Source organism: Osmerus eperlanus, chromosome 15 (assembly GCF_963692335.1).
Source record: "Osmerus eperlanus chromosome 15, fOsmEpe2.1, whole genome shotgun sequence".
NCBI lineage: Eukaryota > Metazoa > Chordata > Actinopteri > Osmeriformes > Osmeridae > Osmerus > Osmerus eperlanus.
In genome coordinates, this window is record NC_085032.1 from 1,813,975 (window position 1) to 1,832,857 (window position 18,883).

The window sequence follows — 18,883 nt, forward strand, 5'->3', positions numbered from 1 at the left end:
TCCTTTCTTCACAACAGCACAGTAACTGGCTTTTTGGCTAAATAAAAAATTGGATTAATAAATGATCTGCATATGTAATCAGTGGTAGTAGATAGTGTGTCTGTGATACATTTTACATTTAGTCATTTAGCAGACGCTTTTATCCAGACTGACTTACAGTAAGTACAGGGACATTCCCCCGAGGCAAGTAGTGCCTTGCCCAAGGGCACAACGTAATTTTGCACGGCTGGGAATCGAACCGGCAACCTTCTGATTACTAGCCCTATTGCCTAACCGCTCAGCCTCCTGACTCCCCTGTGTTACTGTGTTCGCTGCGCACCAGTCTGTCAACGTGTATTTGATTAAGACATCTCTTTGTCCTTACTTGACCAGACAAGCTGACGTAAATTTTTTCTTAACTTGTGTGTATGTGTGTGTACGTCAGCTGCTCCTCCATACAGAGATTGCAAGGCGTGATGAATCAGCCGTGACTGGTCTTATTGATTAGTCTTTGGCTTGGTTTGGATAGGATGTCCAACACGCACGTGCATGCACATACAACCATAAGAAAACATAGGCCAACCAGACACACATCCACACAGACACGCACAACTCAAAACACTAACCCACTCCGGTGTGAATTACAGCGACCCTGCGTGCACTCTATCTCAGTGACAACGACTTTGAGATGCTGCCCCCAGACATCAGCAAGCTGACCAAGCTGCAGATAGTGAGTAATTTATCTAAATATCCCTCAAAATCAATGCCTTCTCTCCCTTTTTTGGTGTATGTTTCGATTGGGTTTATCTTTGGGGTTTCTCTCTGTCTACCGTCTTGGGTCTTATGAGTTGAATCTTAGGCTTGTTTTAAAGGGCGTTTTTTGGGGCTGATGTTAAATTATGGTCTTTCAATCTAATGGTTTTATATGAAAAACTGTGTGCAAAACGTAAATCAAGTCTGTATAATTGTATATCCCCCCTACCGCTTGTCTGCCCCAACCCCCCTCCCATCTGCCCATAATATCTCTCTTGCACCCTCCCTCATCTGCCCCGTTTCCCCTCCCTGTCTTAGTATCTGTCCCTCACTCTCTTTCTCTCTCCCGCCTCTCCATTTCTCATCCCCCTTGCCCTCTCTATGTCCCTTTCACTGCTCTTTTTCTACCCCTTTCCCTCTCTCCCCCGATTCATGACTTTATCGTCCCTCCTTCCATCCTCCTCTCAATGTATTTTCATTCTTCCTCCCTTCCTCCATTCTGTAGCTTAGTCTGAGAGATAATGACCTGATATCGCTGCCCAAGGAGATTGGAGATCTGGCCCAGCTCAAAGAGTTGCATATTCAGGGCAACAGGCTCACCGTGTTACCCCCAGAATTAGGTAAGACTGACACTCAAATCTGACATTTTTAATACTTACCACATGCATTCTCCCTATGCGTTGTATATGTGCACAAACACACTCACACACAGAAAAAGACTTTGTCTTTTCTACGACGGAAAACTAATAAAACTAACTGCACACAAACACTTACTATTTCGGATTCACACAAACACCTACTCGGAGCAGAAAATGTTTGTGATGGAGAGAGAGTCTGCGGGAGAGTAGGGGGGGACCATCTCATGCCCCAGACTGAATGCTTGGCTGAACCAGAGGCACCCCCACAGAGGTCTGCAGGGGTCATACCATCCCTGACAGGCTGTCCCCCTCTTTCTCACACACATGCACATACACACCTGTCGCCCTCATACGGCCACATACATGCATTTGCTGTTCCATTTCTGTCTTTCTCCCACTGTGTTTCACTCTTCTTTCCCTGCCAGAGCCTCTTGTATTATAGCTTAGATGGTCCTAAAGCAGAGAGAACACAATGAGGAGAGGCAGAGAGATGGTTGTGACTTAAACTTCCCCATTAAGTTTTCCCCTTCTGCTGAAATGCTTTCTGTCACTATTGTCACCTTGTATCTATGGGGTAGTCAATCCACTGTAAGAAATCGTTTGGATACTTTCCATCCCAAGTTCCGTTACAAATACTTGTCATTGATTGATATCCGGGGCTTATGATCATCACTTATGACTTATGATCATAGCTAACAAAAACAGAGAAACAGCTGCAGAACCAAAAGGGAGAAGTCGTGGATGTATCCTATGTTTACTGCGATAACACCAGTCCGTCGTAGATGTAAGCTATGCAGCTAGTCAAATTACTGAAGATTTATTGTTCACTGTGTTGGTCTCCTCTGATCCTGACTTGTACTGTACAAGCATTGTGGTGTGACATTGTGATGTTTGTCACTGTGGCTAGCTACCTAGCATAAGGGTCACCTTTCACCCCAAAAAATATAATATTTCCTAAATCTAACCTTCCAGAAATTAACAGCAACACTTTTGGGAATGAGACACACATTTTTACAGTGCAAAAACTGAGTGAAAGAATGATAAAATTATAAATACATTTATACATGAGATAACAATAGTGTGCCTTGCTGAGAGCAAGCACACCTAATTAAAGGGAAACAGATGCATAGAGGGGGGAAAGGGGTGAAAGAGAGACATGTAGAAGCAGAGATAGGGGAAATGGGTAGAAAGAGAAATAGAGAGGACGAGAGGATTGCGGTGTTTGAGCTATTAGAATTCCCCTGTCACGGTTCCCTAATCCCTGTCTCTGCCCTGGGCTCGTTAGGCCTGACGCTACACTCTGCTAGCCGTGGGAGAGGGAGTAGAGAGTACTGAGAGGGGTAAGGGGGAAGCAGAAAGAGAGATAGGAAAAGGGAAAGTGGTACAGAGGGATATCGTGGAAATAGAGAGTTTTGAGGTTGAGAGAGATGAGGAACGGTAGAGTGGGTTAGAGGGTTAAAGGGAAGGAGACAGGAATTTAGAGGACCGAGACTAAGCAATAACAGGAAGGTGACGAAGATGCTAAATCCAGTTTTGACACTCAAATAAAAAACCATCTGAAAGCATAAAGACGGTCGGCAAGTATGTTTGGCCTCAAGTAAAAAAAAAAAAAAATTGAAGCCATTAGATGATTCAACTGCTGAACTGTTTGAGTGCTGGAGGTACGCTTTTACGCTGTTTGCAGAGTGAAGTTGGATAGATGCTACACACTGTACCTTTTAAGATAGCTAGCAAGAGTAAAGCGTTCAAAGAAAAACATGCGTTCCTCCTACATGTTTTCATTAATGCACTGCCGGGATGTAAGGTGTAGGTTTGTTTTCAGATTTGGTAGGGACATGAATATATAATGCAAGCACGCCAGAGTTTGTAAGATATATTTGCATTCATTTTATACAGTTTTACAAGATTTATGTAATTGGGTGTGCTTTGCCTTCGGCAAGGGCACAACCTTTGTTTTCTCACTTATATATTATTATTAGGATTCCTCCGTAAGGAGGAAACCTATTGTTATTGTTAGTTAGGTTTCCTCCTTACGGAGGAATCCTATTGTTATTGTTAGTTTTATTAGGATTCCTCCGTAAGGAGGAAACCTATTGTTATTGTTAGTTTTATTATTATTATTAGGATTCCTTCGTAAGGAGGAAACCTATTGTTATTGTTATTGTTAGTTTTATTATTAGGATTCCTCCGTAAGGAGGAAACCTATTGTTATTGTTAGTTTTATTAGGGGCCAAGCAGTGAAGCTGCGAGGCACCTATTGTAATTGGTAGTATTATTATTATTATTATTATTAGGGGCCAAGCAGCCCCTATTGTATTGTAATTACCTATTGTAATTGGTAGTATTATTATTAGGATTCCTCTGTAAGGAGGAAGCATGTAAGCATATCTCAGCAACCATTTGCGCGATTGTCACCAAACTTGGGTTCCATCGTTCCCATGAGGAGCAGAGGAGGCCTGCAGTGTTATACCAGAAAAATAACTTTGAACTATCAGTACTCTTGAACGCAAACATATATTTCAACCAAACTTGGTGTGTTGCATGAGTGCAACAGGTTGTTGTGACTTAATTGTTGCACAAGTGCTATGGAGGCCATGTCCTGCTCTGGACTGCTTGGCCCCTCCATTGCTGCTTGCAGCTATATTTATTATTGGGTGTGCTCAAGCCTTCGGCGAGAGCACAACCTTTGTTCTCTCACATATATATTATTATTTATTGTTTATTGTTTATTTTCGCCCCCCTAAAACTCAGTCAATATTTGGCCTACATAGACAACGTAGGTGTCAAAAGTTTCGTCTTGGTAGCGATTGAGTTGCTTCTATTGGAATTTACGTTCCGTTGCATGGTTTAGGCTGAAGTTAAGTTTTTGTGGCGAAAAGTGAAGCTAACGGTGGCTAATTTGCTAGCCACAGTCACTGACGTTACTAACGTCACTACGTCACTAACGTCACGAAAACACGCGTGACTACCTTTGGCAGAACATTCGTTTCGCATCTGTTAACTTGGGGGATAGCTAGGCTAACTATAGCTTTACTGCAAGGCAGCTGCAGAAACGCCACAAGCAAAGAGGCCAGGGTGATAAGTGTTTACTGATTTTACATTGTGATTTGACACACAATTGTGACGTGTAATGTACAATATAAGCTGATTTTATTAAGGAAGTACATCTACTTTCGGAAACAGTAGTCTACTATGTCACTGAAGTATTAGCATCATGACATTAGCCTCTGTTGCCCGGGCAACACATACTACAGTGGTCTATGATGCATCTGTTTTCAATCGTTAAAATAAACATTCCTCACAAATACATTTTCGTTGTAGGATTTATTATGACATTACATTACAAGTAAACGATTTGTGGGTGAAATTATAATTACCTGTGGTTTCAAACCAGTGTTGCTCACTGCAACGCTGTAGCCTACCCGAGACACTACAAAAACATCTACACAGCTGTAGGAAGTCAAACGGCGACAGAACATGTTCGGCACTCCCCTTACTTAAACCAAAATTCTATCTAACTACTAACCTTAACTTCATTGCCACAGCCTAAACTTTGTCAATCTGTTCATGAAAATAATTAATTTCAGCCTAAACCGTACAACGGAACGTTAAATCCAATTCAACCAACGCAATCGCTACCAAGACGAACGAACACAGGAGTAGTCTAGTACTGTACCGTAGTACCGGGGCAGCTTCTCCACACGGCTATATTGCACTTGGCGTTGTTACTGACAATGATCGCTACCACTGAGCTTTTTATGAATGAGCGATTTTCCACTAAATAAATGTCAAGCTTATTTACGTTTTTGGGGGCATATTTTCAGTTAGCAGATGGTACTGTTTGAATCGCGATTCCATCTTCTACTGCCGGGTAACGTCGTAGAATAATCTTCAAAGGGGGTTCTTTATTCATGAATGAATGCAATGAGTAGGCTAAATGCCTGAAAATATCATGAGAAGGGAAAAACTTAAAATGACGTTTAAGTCATAGAGATTAGGTCAATTTTTACACCGGTCTGCCCAATTTATTCGTTTTGTTTCAACGATGAGGCTGCCTCTTGCAGGGGAAATGAGAAGACATCTATTTCATTCTACACTTCACTCGTATTTTCAGTTGTAAATGAGCACCAAAAAAAAAAAGCTTTTAAATCTATGTCATCTTTATAAATAATAAGTATGCATTTTTATATAAAATATACAGAAATATCAGTTGTAAAAATGTCATTCAAAAACGGACCCCTGTGCAACCGACGCAAGCAAGCACACCCTACAATTTCCCCAGAAATTGTACCCTCTCTAGTTATTGGTGGCCAAGCCGCGAAGCGGCGAAGCCACTTAAGTGTTTCTACCTTTTCTTATTATTGGTGGCCAAGCGGCGAAGCCACTTAAGTGTTTCTACCTTTTCTTATTATTGGGTGTGCTCAAGCCTTCGGCGAGAGCACAACCTTTGTTCTCTCACATATATATTATTATTATAAAAAAAAAAATCTTTTTGCCCCCCTAAAACTCAGTCAATATTTGGCCTACATAGACAACGTAGGTGTCAAAAGTTTCGTCTTGGTAGCGATTGAGTTGCTTGTATTGGAATTTACGTTCCGTTGCATGGTTTGGGCTTAAGTTAAGTTTTTGTGGCGAAAAGTGAAGCTAACGGTGGCTAATTTGCTAGCCACAGTCACTGACGTTACTAACGTCACTACGTCACTAACGTCACGAAAACACGCGTGACTACCTTTGGCAGAACATTCGTTTCGCATCTGTTAACTTGGGGGATAGCTAGGCTAACTATAGCTTTACTGCAAGGCAGCTGCAGAAACGCCACAAGCAAAGAGGCCAGGGTGATAACTATTTACTCATTTTACTTTGTGATATGACACACAATTGTGATGTGTAATGTACAGTATAAGCTGATATTATTAAGGAAGTACATATACTTTCGGAAACAGTAGTCTACTATTTCACTGAAGTATTAGCATCATGACATTAGCCTCTGTTGCCCGGGCAACACATACTACAGTGGTCTATGATGTAGCGTTATCTGTTTTCAATCGTTAAAATAAACATTCCTCACATATACATTTTCGTTGTAGGATTTATTCTGAAATTAGTAAACAATTTGTGAGTGAAATTATCATTACCTGTGGTTTCAATCCAGTGTATCACTGCAACGCTGTAGCCTACGCGAGACACTACAAAAACATCTACACAGCTGTAGGAAGTCAAACGGCGACAGAACATGTTCGGCACTCCCCTTACTTAAATCAAAAGTCTATCTAACTACTAACCTGAACTTCATTGCCACAGCCTAAACTTTGTCAATCTGTTCATGAAAATAATTAATTTCAGCCTAAACCATACAACGGAACGTTAAATCCAATTCAACCAACGCAATCGCCACCGAGACGAACACAGCAGTAGTCTAGTACTGTACCGTAGTAGTACAATTTACCGGGGCAGCTTCTCCACACAGGGCTATATCGCATTTTGCGTTGTTACTGACAATGATCGCTACCAGTGAGCTTTTTATGAATGAGCGATTTTCCACTAAATAAATGTCAAGCTTATTTACGTTTTTGGGGGCATATTTTCAGTTAGCAGATGGTACTGTTTGAATCGCGATTCCATCTTCTACTGCCGGTAACGTCGTAGAATAATCTTCAAAGGGGGTTCTTTATTAATGAATGAATGCAATATGAGTAGGCTAAATGCCTGAAAATATCACGAGAAGGGAAAACCTAAAAGGACGTTTAAGTCATAGAGATTAGGTCAATTTTTACACCGGTCTGCCAAATGTATTCGTTTTGATTCAGCTATGAGGCTGCCTCTTGCAGGGGAAATGAGAAGACATCATATTTAATTCTACACTTCACTCGTATTTTCAGTTGTAAATGAGCAGCACAAAAAAAATGCTTTTAAATCAATGTCATCTTTATAAATAATAAGTATGCATTTTTATATAAAATACAGAAATATCAGTTGTAAAAATGTCATTAAAAAACGGACCCCTGTCCAACCGACGCAAGCAAGCACACCCTACAATTTCCCCAGAAATTGTACCCTCTCTAGTTATTGGCCTCTGACTCTCTAACACTGGCCAAGCCGCTTCCAGTGTTTCTACCTTTTCTTATTAGGTTCCTCCGGTAGGAGGGAACCTATTGTTATTGTTGGTATTCTTATTAGGTTCCTCCGGTAGGAGGGAACCTATTGTTATTGTTGGTATTCTTATTATTATTTTTCTTCTCCTTGCGCCCCAATATCTCAAAAAGTCCCTGGTCATAAATTTTCTAATTTGGCACATTGATACTACATCCAAGTGGGTACCCCCACACCAAATATGGGCCACATCGGACCATAGGGGGCGCCACAGGCCACGCCCAAATGTCCGATTTTCAAAGTGATGGCATTTCCACCCCATTGCTCCAATTCTTCTGAAACTTGGTGTGCATGCCTCATTTTTCATGAGGAACAAAAAAGCCTCAAGGACCCATAAGGTCCGCCATGATGGATTTTCCTGTACTGTGATAATTTGGGAAAACCTTCAAAATTCCTCTTCTCTTGAACCAAAGGTGAAATTGACTTGAAATTTGGTACAGATATGTATCATTAACGTATTTAAAAACGTTACTTAAGGCAATTGAATCAAGTACAAAATGGCTGAAATGGGTGTATTTATGTAAATGTAAATGTAATAAGCTTTAAGGTGACATGCCTCTGAAGTACCATGCAAAGTTTCAGCTTGATATGTCAAAATATGACTGAATTACAGCTGTTTGAACTTGGACCAAATCTGACAATGCTCGCCATTGGAGAAACAGCTTTTTTTAATTATCCAGTTATTGAACTTTGTGTATTCCATGCCTGGGAATGGCTCAATTGGCTGAGATGTTGTGCTGGTAATCAAGGTTCAATACCAGTCAGAGGCATAGTTTTTAATTTTTTATTCTGACCAAACGGTTTCTAGTCTCCCGATAAATCCTCCGGTTGTAAAACATAGCAATGCGTGTTTATTTGAGCCCATCACAACACTCCGATCATCTGTTTAGCGAGACTGTGTAAACCACTGCAAAACAAGCCAGGTTCACCACAGTAGCTAGCTACTTGTAGTCTACGCATGGTAGAGATAACTCTAATGGTTATCTCTAATGAAGTAAATTAATTGTTCAGGTGGATCCCTTGCCTGTTGCACAAATTCATTTCAGTAACCTGAGCCAGGACACATCCCCACTGATGCTAGGCATGATTTGAAATTTGACAAGTTATGGCACTCCTAACAACCTTTTAAAAAAAACTATGAGTAAGTTATTCTTTACAGCAGCAACCCAGTCATTCCGTTGTCCCGTTTTTATAGGAAATGTACAAGCAGTTTCAACTTTGGACGAATCTTACAATGCTTACCACAGGAGAAACAGCTTATTTTTTTATACAGTAACTGAACATGACAATATTCAGCACTGAGAATATCTCAATGGGTTGGGATGGTGACCTGTAAAGTATAAGGTCGTAGGTTGGAATCCAGCCATAGTCTTTTGGCCTGTCATAATTTTGATTATCTGTTCAGTTCAACAGGATGACATCATTCTGAAGTACCACAAACAATTTCACCTTGGTATGTGAAAATATGATTGAATTAGAGCAGTTTCAACGTTGGCTGAATCTAACAACGCTTACCACAGGAGAAACAGCTTACTTTTTTATACAGTAACTGAACATGATAATATTCAACACTGAGAATAGCTCAATGGGCTGGGATGGTGATCTGTAAAGTATAAGGTAGTAGGTTGGAATCCAGCCATTATCTTTTGGCCTGTCATAATTTTGATTATCTGTTTAGCTAAACAGGATGACATCATTCTGAAATACCATGCACAATTTCATGCAATTTCACCTTGAAATGTCAACTGTTTCTTAACCTTTGTCCCAATGTTGACCAAAGCTAATACTCTGCCCTTTCTATTCAAAGAAACAGTTCTATATCTCAACAGTTGGTGTGTAGCAGAGAGGATAGAGAGACTGCTTTGTAACCTTATGCTCATGAGTTCAAATCCCCATTCAGCCTGTTGTTGGCCAAACATGAAGTAGTTTTGCTCTCTTGTTTTCCAACTCTCGATCTTCGATAGTGTACATGTTTATAATATTTTGCCATTTTGCGGAGGAACGCACATCGCTGCTTGCAGCTATATTTGGTGGCCAAGCCGCGAAGCGGCGAAGCCACTTAAGTGTTTCTACCTTTTCTTATTATTATTGGTGGCCAAGCCGCGAAGCGGCGAAGCCACTTAAGTGTTTCTACCTTTTCTTATTAGGGGCCAAGCAGCGAAGCTGCGAGGCACCTATTGTTATTGTTAGTATTATTATTAGGGGCCAAGCAGCGAAGCTGCGAGGCACCTATTGTTATTGTTAGTATTATTATTATTATTAGGGGCCAAGCAGCGAAGCTGCGAGGCACCTATTGTTATTGTTAGTATTATTATTATTATTATTAGGGGCCAAGCAGCGAAGCTGCGAGGCACCTATTGTTATTGTTAGTATTATTATTATTATTATTATACTTCTTAAGACTGGGTGTCTATGGCAGGCCCTAGAAGCGCTTGGTCGAAAGTTGTGAAATTTGGCACACTCATTGGGGACAGTCCCTTGGTCCAATTCACAAAGTTTCATGTCCCATACTCGGGCACTCTAGCGCCACCAATGGGTCAAAGTTGGAGTTGTGTTTACACACGCAACTTTTAAACCGTATGACCCATTTTCAAAAATGAGGTACCATTGGATTCCCTGGATCAAGCCGAATTCAATGCACACCTTGGCGTCAATTTCCGGTTATATAGATTTTCCGCTATTTCCGGTTTTATCAAAAACCTTTGAAAGCCTACTCCTCCTACAATCTTTGTCAAATCTTCTTCAAAATTACCAGATATGCTCTTCAGACCAAGCCGCACAAAAGTTATGGTAGAGCATTTTGATACCCACAACCGTTTGTCCTTGACAGCCAATCAAAATCAGCAGAAAAGCCACCAAACAGGAAGTGAAGTCATATCTCAGCAGTTGTTTGAGGCAGTGAAACTAAATTTGGTACGCCGCCTCGGAACCTTATTCTGAGGATGTCCTCCAAAGATTGTGTCATGTGACTAAAAGGGGGCGTGGCCGGAAGCATAAACGTGTTTTGGCTAATAACTGTTGAAGTGTGTACCTTAATAAAGTAATTTCTTTGTCTCTTGATGTCTTGTGAGATATCAAGCCTGACTATTAATAACTTTTCATAAAATTCGACTGGACGTGGCCGCTATTTTGGATTTCATGGAAAAGTGTAAAAACCTTTTGCACGCCCCAATTTTTGTCCAATGTTTACCAAATTTGGCAAAGATGATCTTTAGACCCAGTTTCACAAAAGCAATCAGATGGATTTTCAATTTTCAAAAACGTTTGTTCGGTAGAGACGATCAAAAGCGGTGGCGAAGCCGCCAAACGAGGCGCAAGAGCATATCTCAGCAACCATTTGCGCGATTGTCACCAGACTTGGGTTCCATTGTTCCCATGAGGAGCAGAGGAGGCCTGCAATGTTATACCAGAAAAATAACTTTGAACTATCAGTACTCTTGAACGCAAACATATATTTCAACCAAACTTGGTGTGTTGCATGAGTGCAACAGGTTGTTGTGACTTAATTGTTGCACAAGTGCTATGGAGGCCATGTCCTGCTCTGGACTGCTTGGCCCCTCCATTGCTGCTTGCAGCTATATTTATTATTATTAGGGGCCAAGCAGCGAAGCTGCGAGGCACCTATTGTTATTGTTAGTATTATTATTATTATTATTATTATTATACTTCTTAAGACTGGGTGTCTATGGCAGGCCCTAGAAGCGCTTGGTCGAAAGTTGTGAAATTTGGCACACTCATTGGGGACAGTCCCTTGGTCCAATTCACAAAGTTTCATGTCCCATACTTGGGCACTCTAGCGCCACCAATGGGTCAAAGTTGGAGTTGTGTTTACACACGCAACTTTTAAACCGTATGACCCATTTTCAAAAATGAGGTACCATTGGATTCCCTGGATCAAGCCGAATTCAACGCACCCTATGGGGTCAATTTCCGGTTATATAGATTTTCCGCTATTTCCGGTTTTATCAAAAACCTTTGAAAGCCTACTCCTCCTACAATCTTTGTCAAATCTTCTTCAAAATTACCAGATATGCTCTTCAGACCAAGCCGCACAAAAGTTATGGTAGAGCATTTTGATACCCACAACCGTTTGTCCGTGACAGCCAATCAAAATCAGCAGAAAAGCCACCAAACAGGAAGTGAAGTCATATCTCAGCAGTTGTTTGAGGCAGTGAAACTAAATTTGGTACGCCGCCTCGGAACCTTATTCTGAGGATGTCCTCCAAAGATTGTGTCGTGACTAAAAGGGGGCGTGGCCGGAAGCATAAACGTGTTTTGGCTAATAACTGTTGAAGTGTGTACCTTAATAAAGTAATTTCTTTGTCTCTTGATGTCTTGTGAGATATCAAGCCTGACTATTAATAACTTTTCATAAAATTCGACTGGACGTGGCCGCCATTTTGGATTTCATGGAAAAGTGTAAAAACCTTTTGCACGCCCCAATTTTTGTCCAATGTTTACCAAATTTGGCAAAGATGATCTTTAGACCCAGTTTCACAAAAGCAATCAGATGGATTTTCAATTTTCAAAAACGTTTGTTCGGTAGAGACGATCAAAAGCGATGGCGAAGCCGCCAAACGAGGCGCAAGAGCATATCTCAGCAACCATTTGCGCGATTGTCACCAGACTTGGGTTCCATCGTTCCCATGAGGAGCAGAGGAGGCCTGCGGTGTTATACCAGAAAAATAACTTTGAACTCTCAGTACTCTTGAACGCAAACATATATTTCAACCAAACTTGGTGTGTTGCATGAGTGCAACAGGTTGTTGTGACTTAATTGTTGCGCAAGTGCTATGGAGGCCATGTCCTGCTCTGGACTGCTTGGCCCCTCCATTGCTGCTTGCAGCTATATTTGGTGGCCAAGCCGCGAAGCGGCGAAGCCACTTAAGTGTTTCTACCTTTTCTTATTATTATTACACTTCTTCTGCCATTGGAGTCTATGGCAGCCCCTAGAACCGTATGGTAAAAAGTTGTGAAATTTGGCACACTCATTAAGCACAGTCCCCTCTTTATATTCACCAAGTTTCATGTCTCCCATTGGAGCACTCTAGCGCCACCAATGGGTCAAAGTTGGACTTGTGTTTACACACGTAACTTTTGAACCGTATGACCGATTTTCAAAAATGAGGCACCATTGGATTCCCTGGGTCAAGACGAGTTCAACACACCCTATGACGTCAATTTCCGGTTATATAGATTTTCCGCCATTTCCGGTTTTATCAAAAACCTTTGAAAGCCTACTCCTCCTACAATTCTTCTTTAATCTTCCCCAGAATTGGCACACATCATCGTCAGAGCAACCCTCACAGAAGTTATCCAAAGATTTTTGATTTTCAAAACCGTTTGTCCGGTATAGCCAATCAAAATCGGCAGCAAAGACACCAAACAGGAAGTTGGGTCATATCTCAGCCAATCCTTGAGAAATAAACACCAAACTTGGTATGATGACTCGGAACCCTCATCTGAGGATGTCCAAACAATTTGGTGTCATGTGATCACTGGGCGTGGCCGCAGGATGCAAAAATGTGTTTTGGCCAATAACTGTTGATTCGTTTGCCTTTATTAAGTGATTCCTTTGTCTCATGATATCTTGGGACATCCCGTGTGTGACACATGATAACTTGTGATAACAGCCGAATTGATGCGGCCGCCATTTTGAATTACTGAAAAAACGTTTTTTCTGTACTCCTCCTACAAATGTTTTCCAATCTTCACCAAATTTGGCAGAGATCATCTTCAGACCAAGCCTCACAAAAGCCATCATATGTTTTTTGGATTTTCAAAACCGTTTGCCCGTTACGGCCAATCAAAATGTGCCGTTAAGCCAGCAAACAGGAAGTTGGGTCGTATCTCAGCAAATCTTTGATGGATTCGCACCAAACTTGTTGCGTGTACTCTTAACCCTCTTCTGAGGATGTAAAACATGTTTTATGGGTCATTCGATTGCTTGGCCACCTCATTGCTGCTTGCAGCTATATTTATTATTATTCTAGTTCCATGGGAGTCAATGGCAGCCCCTTGAACCCTTGGATAACTTTTTGTGAAATTTGGCACACTCATTGAGGACAGTTCCTTCTATACCTACACCAAGTTTCATGTATCCCATTAGACCACTCTAGCGCCACCAATGGGTCAAAGTTGGACTTGTGTTTACACACGCAACTTTTGAACTTCAAAAATGAGGTACCATTGGATTCCCTGGATCAAGACGAGTTCAACGCACCCTATGACGTCAATTTCCGGTTATATAGATTTTCCGCTATTTCCGGTTGTATCAAAAACCTTTGAAAGCCTACTCCTCCTACAATTTTTGTCATATCTTCTTCAAAATGACCAGAGATGATCTTCAGACCAAGCCTCACAAAAGTTATCCCATGGCGTTTTGATTTTCTAAACCGTTTGTCCGGCACAGCCAATCAAAATCAGCATAAAAGCAACCAAACAGGAAGTTGGGTCAAATCTCAGCAAATCTTTGAGATATCAACACGTAACTTGGTATGTCACAAGGAAGACACTACAACATGTTACCACGTGTAAAGGCAACTTCATATCTCCAAAAATGGTTGATATAAAGCAAATCGAATTTATCGCTAACGCTAAAATAATGCTTTACACATCCGCCGGTCAAACAATGATACTTTGATTCAATCACAAGTTCATATGAAGACTCTTGAGAATGTTTAGTACACAAATCTGAGGAAAAGTTGACTGTAACATGAAAAGTCGATTTGTGGTGAATATTGGAAACATGCATGCTTGGCTAATTGTTAACGAAATTTCCAATGAAATGTCTCCCCTGCTCTTCAGCGCGCGCGTGCTCCACATTCTCACACACTCAGCCATTCCCTTGACACACGCGCGGGCTTGGCGAGACACATACTCAACATTTCAGGCAATTGTGTGCTGACCAAGCCCCCACTCATTCCTTGGCTTGAAGTGAAGGCCCTTGTGGATCTTGATGGTAATGCATTTTAGAAAAAGTTCTCAAAATCCTGAAACATTGATAGTATAGGCCAGGAGTAACTACCACACCACAAATGACGCACCATTATCCATAGGTGGCGCTACGGCCAAGCCCCAATTGTCCATTTACAAAGTGATGCCATTCGCATCCCATTTGGCCCAAAATTCTGAAATTCATTAGATATGCCTTATTTCTTATGAGGAACAAAAAAGCCTCAATAACCTATAACGGCCGCCATATTGGATTTTTTTGTACAATAAAGATTTAGGAAACACGTTTTTTCGCTACTTCTCCTACAATTTTTGTCCAATCTTCCCCAGAATTGGCAGGTATCATCGTCAGAGCAACCCTCACTGAATTCTTCAACAGATTTTTGAATTTCAAAACCGTTTGTCCGGTACAGCCAATCAAAATCGTCAACAAAGCAACCAAACAGGAAGTTGGATCAAATCTCAGCAAATCTTTGAAATATCAACACCAAACTTGGTGTGTCACGTGAAAGACACTACATCATGTTCCCATGTGAGAAGGCAAATTAATATCTTAAAAAATGATTGAAATAAAGGAAATCTAATTTATTTCTAACGCTAAAATAATGCTTTACACATCCGCCAGTCATAAAACTCTGATTCAATCACAAGTTCATGAAGACTCTTGAGAATGTTTAGGTGTATGGATTCATGACCCTGTTATTAAGAGGTCCGAAAAAGGTAGGGTCATTTGAGTTCTAGGGGGCGCTACAATAGGCAAAACTGTGTTTTGACCAATAACTGTTGATTTGTTTGTCGTATTTAATTGATTCCTATGTCTCGTGATATCTTAGGAGATCCCGACGAATTGATGAGGCCGCCATTTTGAATGAATGAATGAAACTTTTTCCGTACTCTTACACAATGTATCCAATATTCACCAGATTTGGCACAGATTATCTTCAGACCACAATCACCTTGACATGTCAAAATAGGACTGAATTACAGCTGCTGGGGCAACAATTTGGGCCAAATCTGACCACGCGTGCCACAGGAGAAATGGCTTACTTTTTGTGTACAGTAACTGTACACAGCAATTCCCAGCGCTGAAAATGGCTCACTGGGATAAGACGGGCTCCTTTGAAGTGCAAGGTCGTAGGTTCGAATCCAGCCAAAGTCTCAAGCATGTCATGATACTGGTTTATCTGTTTAGTGATGCCAGGTATGCGACAGTAGCTGTCGAGCAGTATAATCATAATGGTCACGATAATGTTTCATTCTCAGGGGATTTATACTCAGAGTCAGATTTATTGTGCTTTGTCGATATAGTGATGCTACATCTAGCCAGTGCATCGGATTTCTTGCATCATAACTTCTGAACAGATTTGTCATAAATCACAAGATTTGTCTCTTCTGATTCTACGTGGCATACTAAGTTGAAATATATCACACTGTCCCGTGTCTGCCATGTTGGGCGTCGGCCATTTGGAATTTTCATAAAAACAAACTCCTTGTTCGCCGTTGCTCCTATTTTCATGGACATGTAATCAAATCATTTTCAGACCACAATCACCTTGAAATGTCAAAATAGGACTGAATTACAGCTTTTTATACTTGGGTCAAATCTGACAACGTTTCCCACAGGAGAAACTGCTTACTTTTTGTATACAGTAACTGAACACAGCATTTCCCTGCAGTGAGAATAGCTCACTGGGATAAGACGGGTTCCTCTGAAGTGCAAGGTCATAGGTTCGAACCCAGCCACAGTCATCAAGCATGTCATGATACTGGTTTATCTGTTTAGTGAAGCCAGGTATGCCACAGTAGCTGTCTAACAGTATAATGGTAATGATCATGTTTCATTCTCAGGGGATCTATACTCAAGAAGAGTCAGATTTATTGTGCTTTGTAGATATGTGTCCTCTAACCTCTAGGGGGCGATCCCGTGTCTGACACATGTTAACTTGTGATACCAGCCGAATTGATGCCGCCATTTTGAATGAATTAATAAAACGTTTTTGTTCACTCCTCCTACAAAATGTATCAAATATTCACCAAATTTGGGACAGATTATCTTCAGACCACAAACACCTTGACATGTCAAAATAGGACTGAATTACAGCTGTTTAAACTTGGGCCAAATCGGACAACCGCTTGCCACAGGAAAAACTGCTTATATTTTTACCCAGTAACTGAACTGTGATTTGCAGCACTGAGAATCGCTCACTAGGATAAGTTGGTGTCCTGGCAATGGCAACGTCAGAGGTTTGAATCCAGCCAAAGCCGACGAGCTTGTCATGTCTCTGATTTTCTGTTTAGCGAGACTGTAAGCCACTGCAAAGGAAGCCAGGTACACCGCAGTCGCTAGTTACCTGTAATCAAGCTACAAGCTATAGTGCAATCCTCACACAAACTATCAAAATGATTTTCGAAACCGTTTGTCCGGTACAGCCAATCGAAATCGGCAGCAGAGCCGCCAAACAGAAAGTTGTGTCATATCTCAGCAAATCTTTGTTGGATTCACGCCAAACTTGCTGCATGTACTTGGAACACTTCTGAGGATGTCGAAAGTTTCTTCTGGGTCATCTGATCTGCTTGGCCACCCCATTGCTGCTTGCAGCTATATTTATTGTTATTATTTATTTTCCCACCCCTAAATCTTCGTCAATATTTGGACTAAATAGACAACCTAGGTGTCAAAAGTTGCGTCTTGGTAGCGATTCAGTTGCTTGTATTTTTACTTACGTTCCGTTGCATGGTTTAGGCTCAAGTTAAGTTTTTGTGGCGAAAAGTGAAGCTAATGGTGGCTAATTTGCTAGCCACAGTCACTGACGTTACTAACGTCACTACGTCACTAACGTCACAAAAACACGCGTGACTACCTGTAGCAGAACATTCCTTTCGCATCTGTTAACTTGGAGGATAGCTAGGCTAACTATAGCTTTACTGCAAGGCAGCTGCAGAAACACCACAAGCAAAGAGGCCAGGGTGATAACTATTCACTAATTTTACTTTGTGATGTGAAACACAATTGTGAAATGTAATGTACATTATTAGCTGATATTATTAAGGAAGTAGGCCCACATCTACTTTCGGAAACGGTAGTCTACTATTTCACTGAAGCATTAGCATGACATTAGCCTCTGTTGCCCGGGCAACAAAGGCTATCTGTTTTCTGTAACAGGCATCTGTTTTCAATCGTTAAAATAAACATTCCTCACAAATACATTTTTGTTGTAGGATTTATTATGACATTACATTACAAGTAAACAATTTGTTGGTGAAATTATCATTACCTGTGGTTTCAAACCAGTGTTGCTCACTGCAACGCTGTAGCCTACGCGAGACACACTACAAAAACATCTAACTTACACAGCTGTTGAAGTCAAACGGCGACAGAACATGTTCGGCACTCCCCTTACTTAAATCAAAAGTCTTTTAATAGGTGAAACTATCTGACTACTAACCTGAACTTCATTGCCACAGCCTAAACTTTGTCAATCTGTTCATGAAAATAATTAATTTCAGCCTAAACCGTACAACGGAACGTTAAATCCAATTCAACCAACGCAATCGCTACCAAGACGAACACAGCAGTAGTCTAGTACTGTAGTAGTAGAATTTACCGGGGCAGCTTCTCCGCACAGGGCTATATCGCATTTTGCGTTGTTACTGACAATTATCGCTACCAGTGAGCTTTTTATGAATGAGCGAATTTCCACTAAATAAATGTCAAGCTTATTTACGTTTTTGGGGGCATATTTTCAGTTAGCAGATGGTACTGTTTGAATCTCGATTCCATCTTCTACTGCCGGTAACGTCGTAGAATAATCTTTAAAGGGGGTTCTTTATTAATGAATGAATGCAATATGAGTAGGCTAAATGCCTGAAAATATCACGAGAAGGCAAAACTTAAAAGGTCATAGAGATTAGGTCAATTTTTACACCGGTCTGCCAAATGTATTCGTTCGGATTCAGCTATGAGGCTGCCTCTTGCAGGGGAAATGAGAAGACATCATATTTCATTCTACACTTCACTTGTATTTTGAGTTGTAAATGAGCAGCAAAAAAAGATGCTTTTAAATCTATGTAATCTTTATAAATAATAAGTAGGCCCTATGCATTTTTATATAAAATATACAGAAATATCAGTTGTAAAAATGTCATTCAAAAACGGACCCCTGTGCAACCGACACAAGCAAGCACACCCTACAATTTCCCCAGAAATGGTACCCTCTCTTGTTTAAAAAGCTTTGTTTCACTCAGCGATTCTTGGTAGGGAAATCATATTTCCGTGGCTTTGGTAGTGGCTTTTTTCCCGAGCATCCCTACTAAATTCTACACCCTTGCTGGTGTGTATTATCTGCAATGATGTTATCGCTGTTTGCAAGGAATATACTACGGCACAAGAGACAAAGCATGGCACCTTC

The 18,883-nt window shown here is 40.9% G+C and overlaps 1 protein-coding gene across 2 annotated transcripts in view; it reads left to right on the top strand.

Moving 5' to 3' along the window:
• rsu1 (Ras suppressor protein 1) overlaps nt 1–18,883 on the top strand; it is a 110,882-nt gene that overhangs the window by 42,694 nt on the left and 49,305 nt on the right. For both annotated transcript variants that reach the window (XM_062479603.1, XM_062479602.1), the window contains exons 6-7: nt 627–709; nt 1,238–1,352. In XM_062479603.1, the coding sequence (XP_062335587.1) occupies nt 627–709; nt 1,238–1,352 (198 nt within the window). The remainder of the gene's footprint in view (nt 1–626; nt 710–1,237; nt 1,353–18,883) is intronic.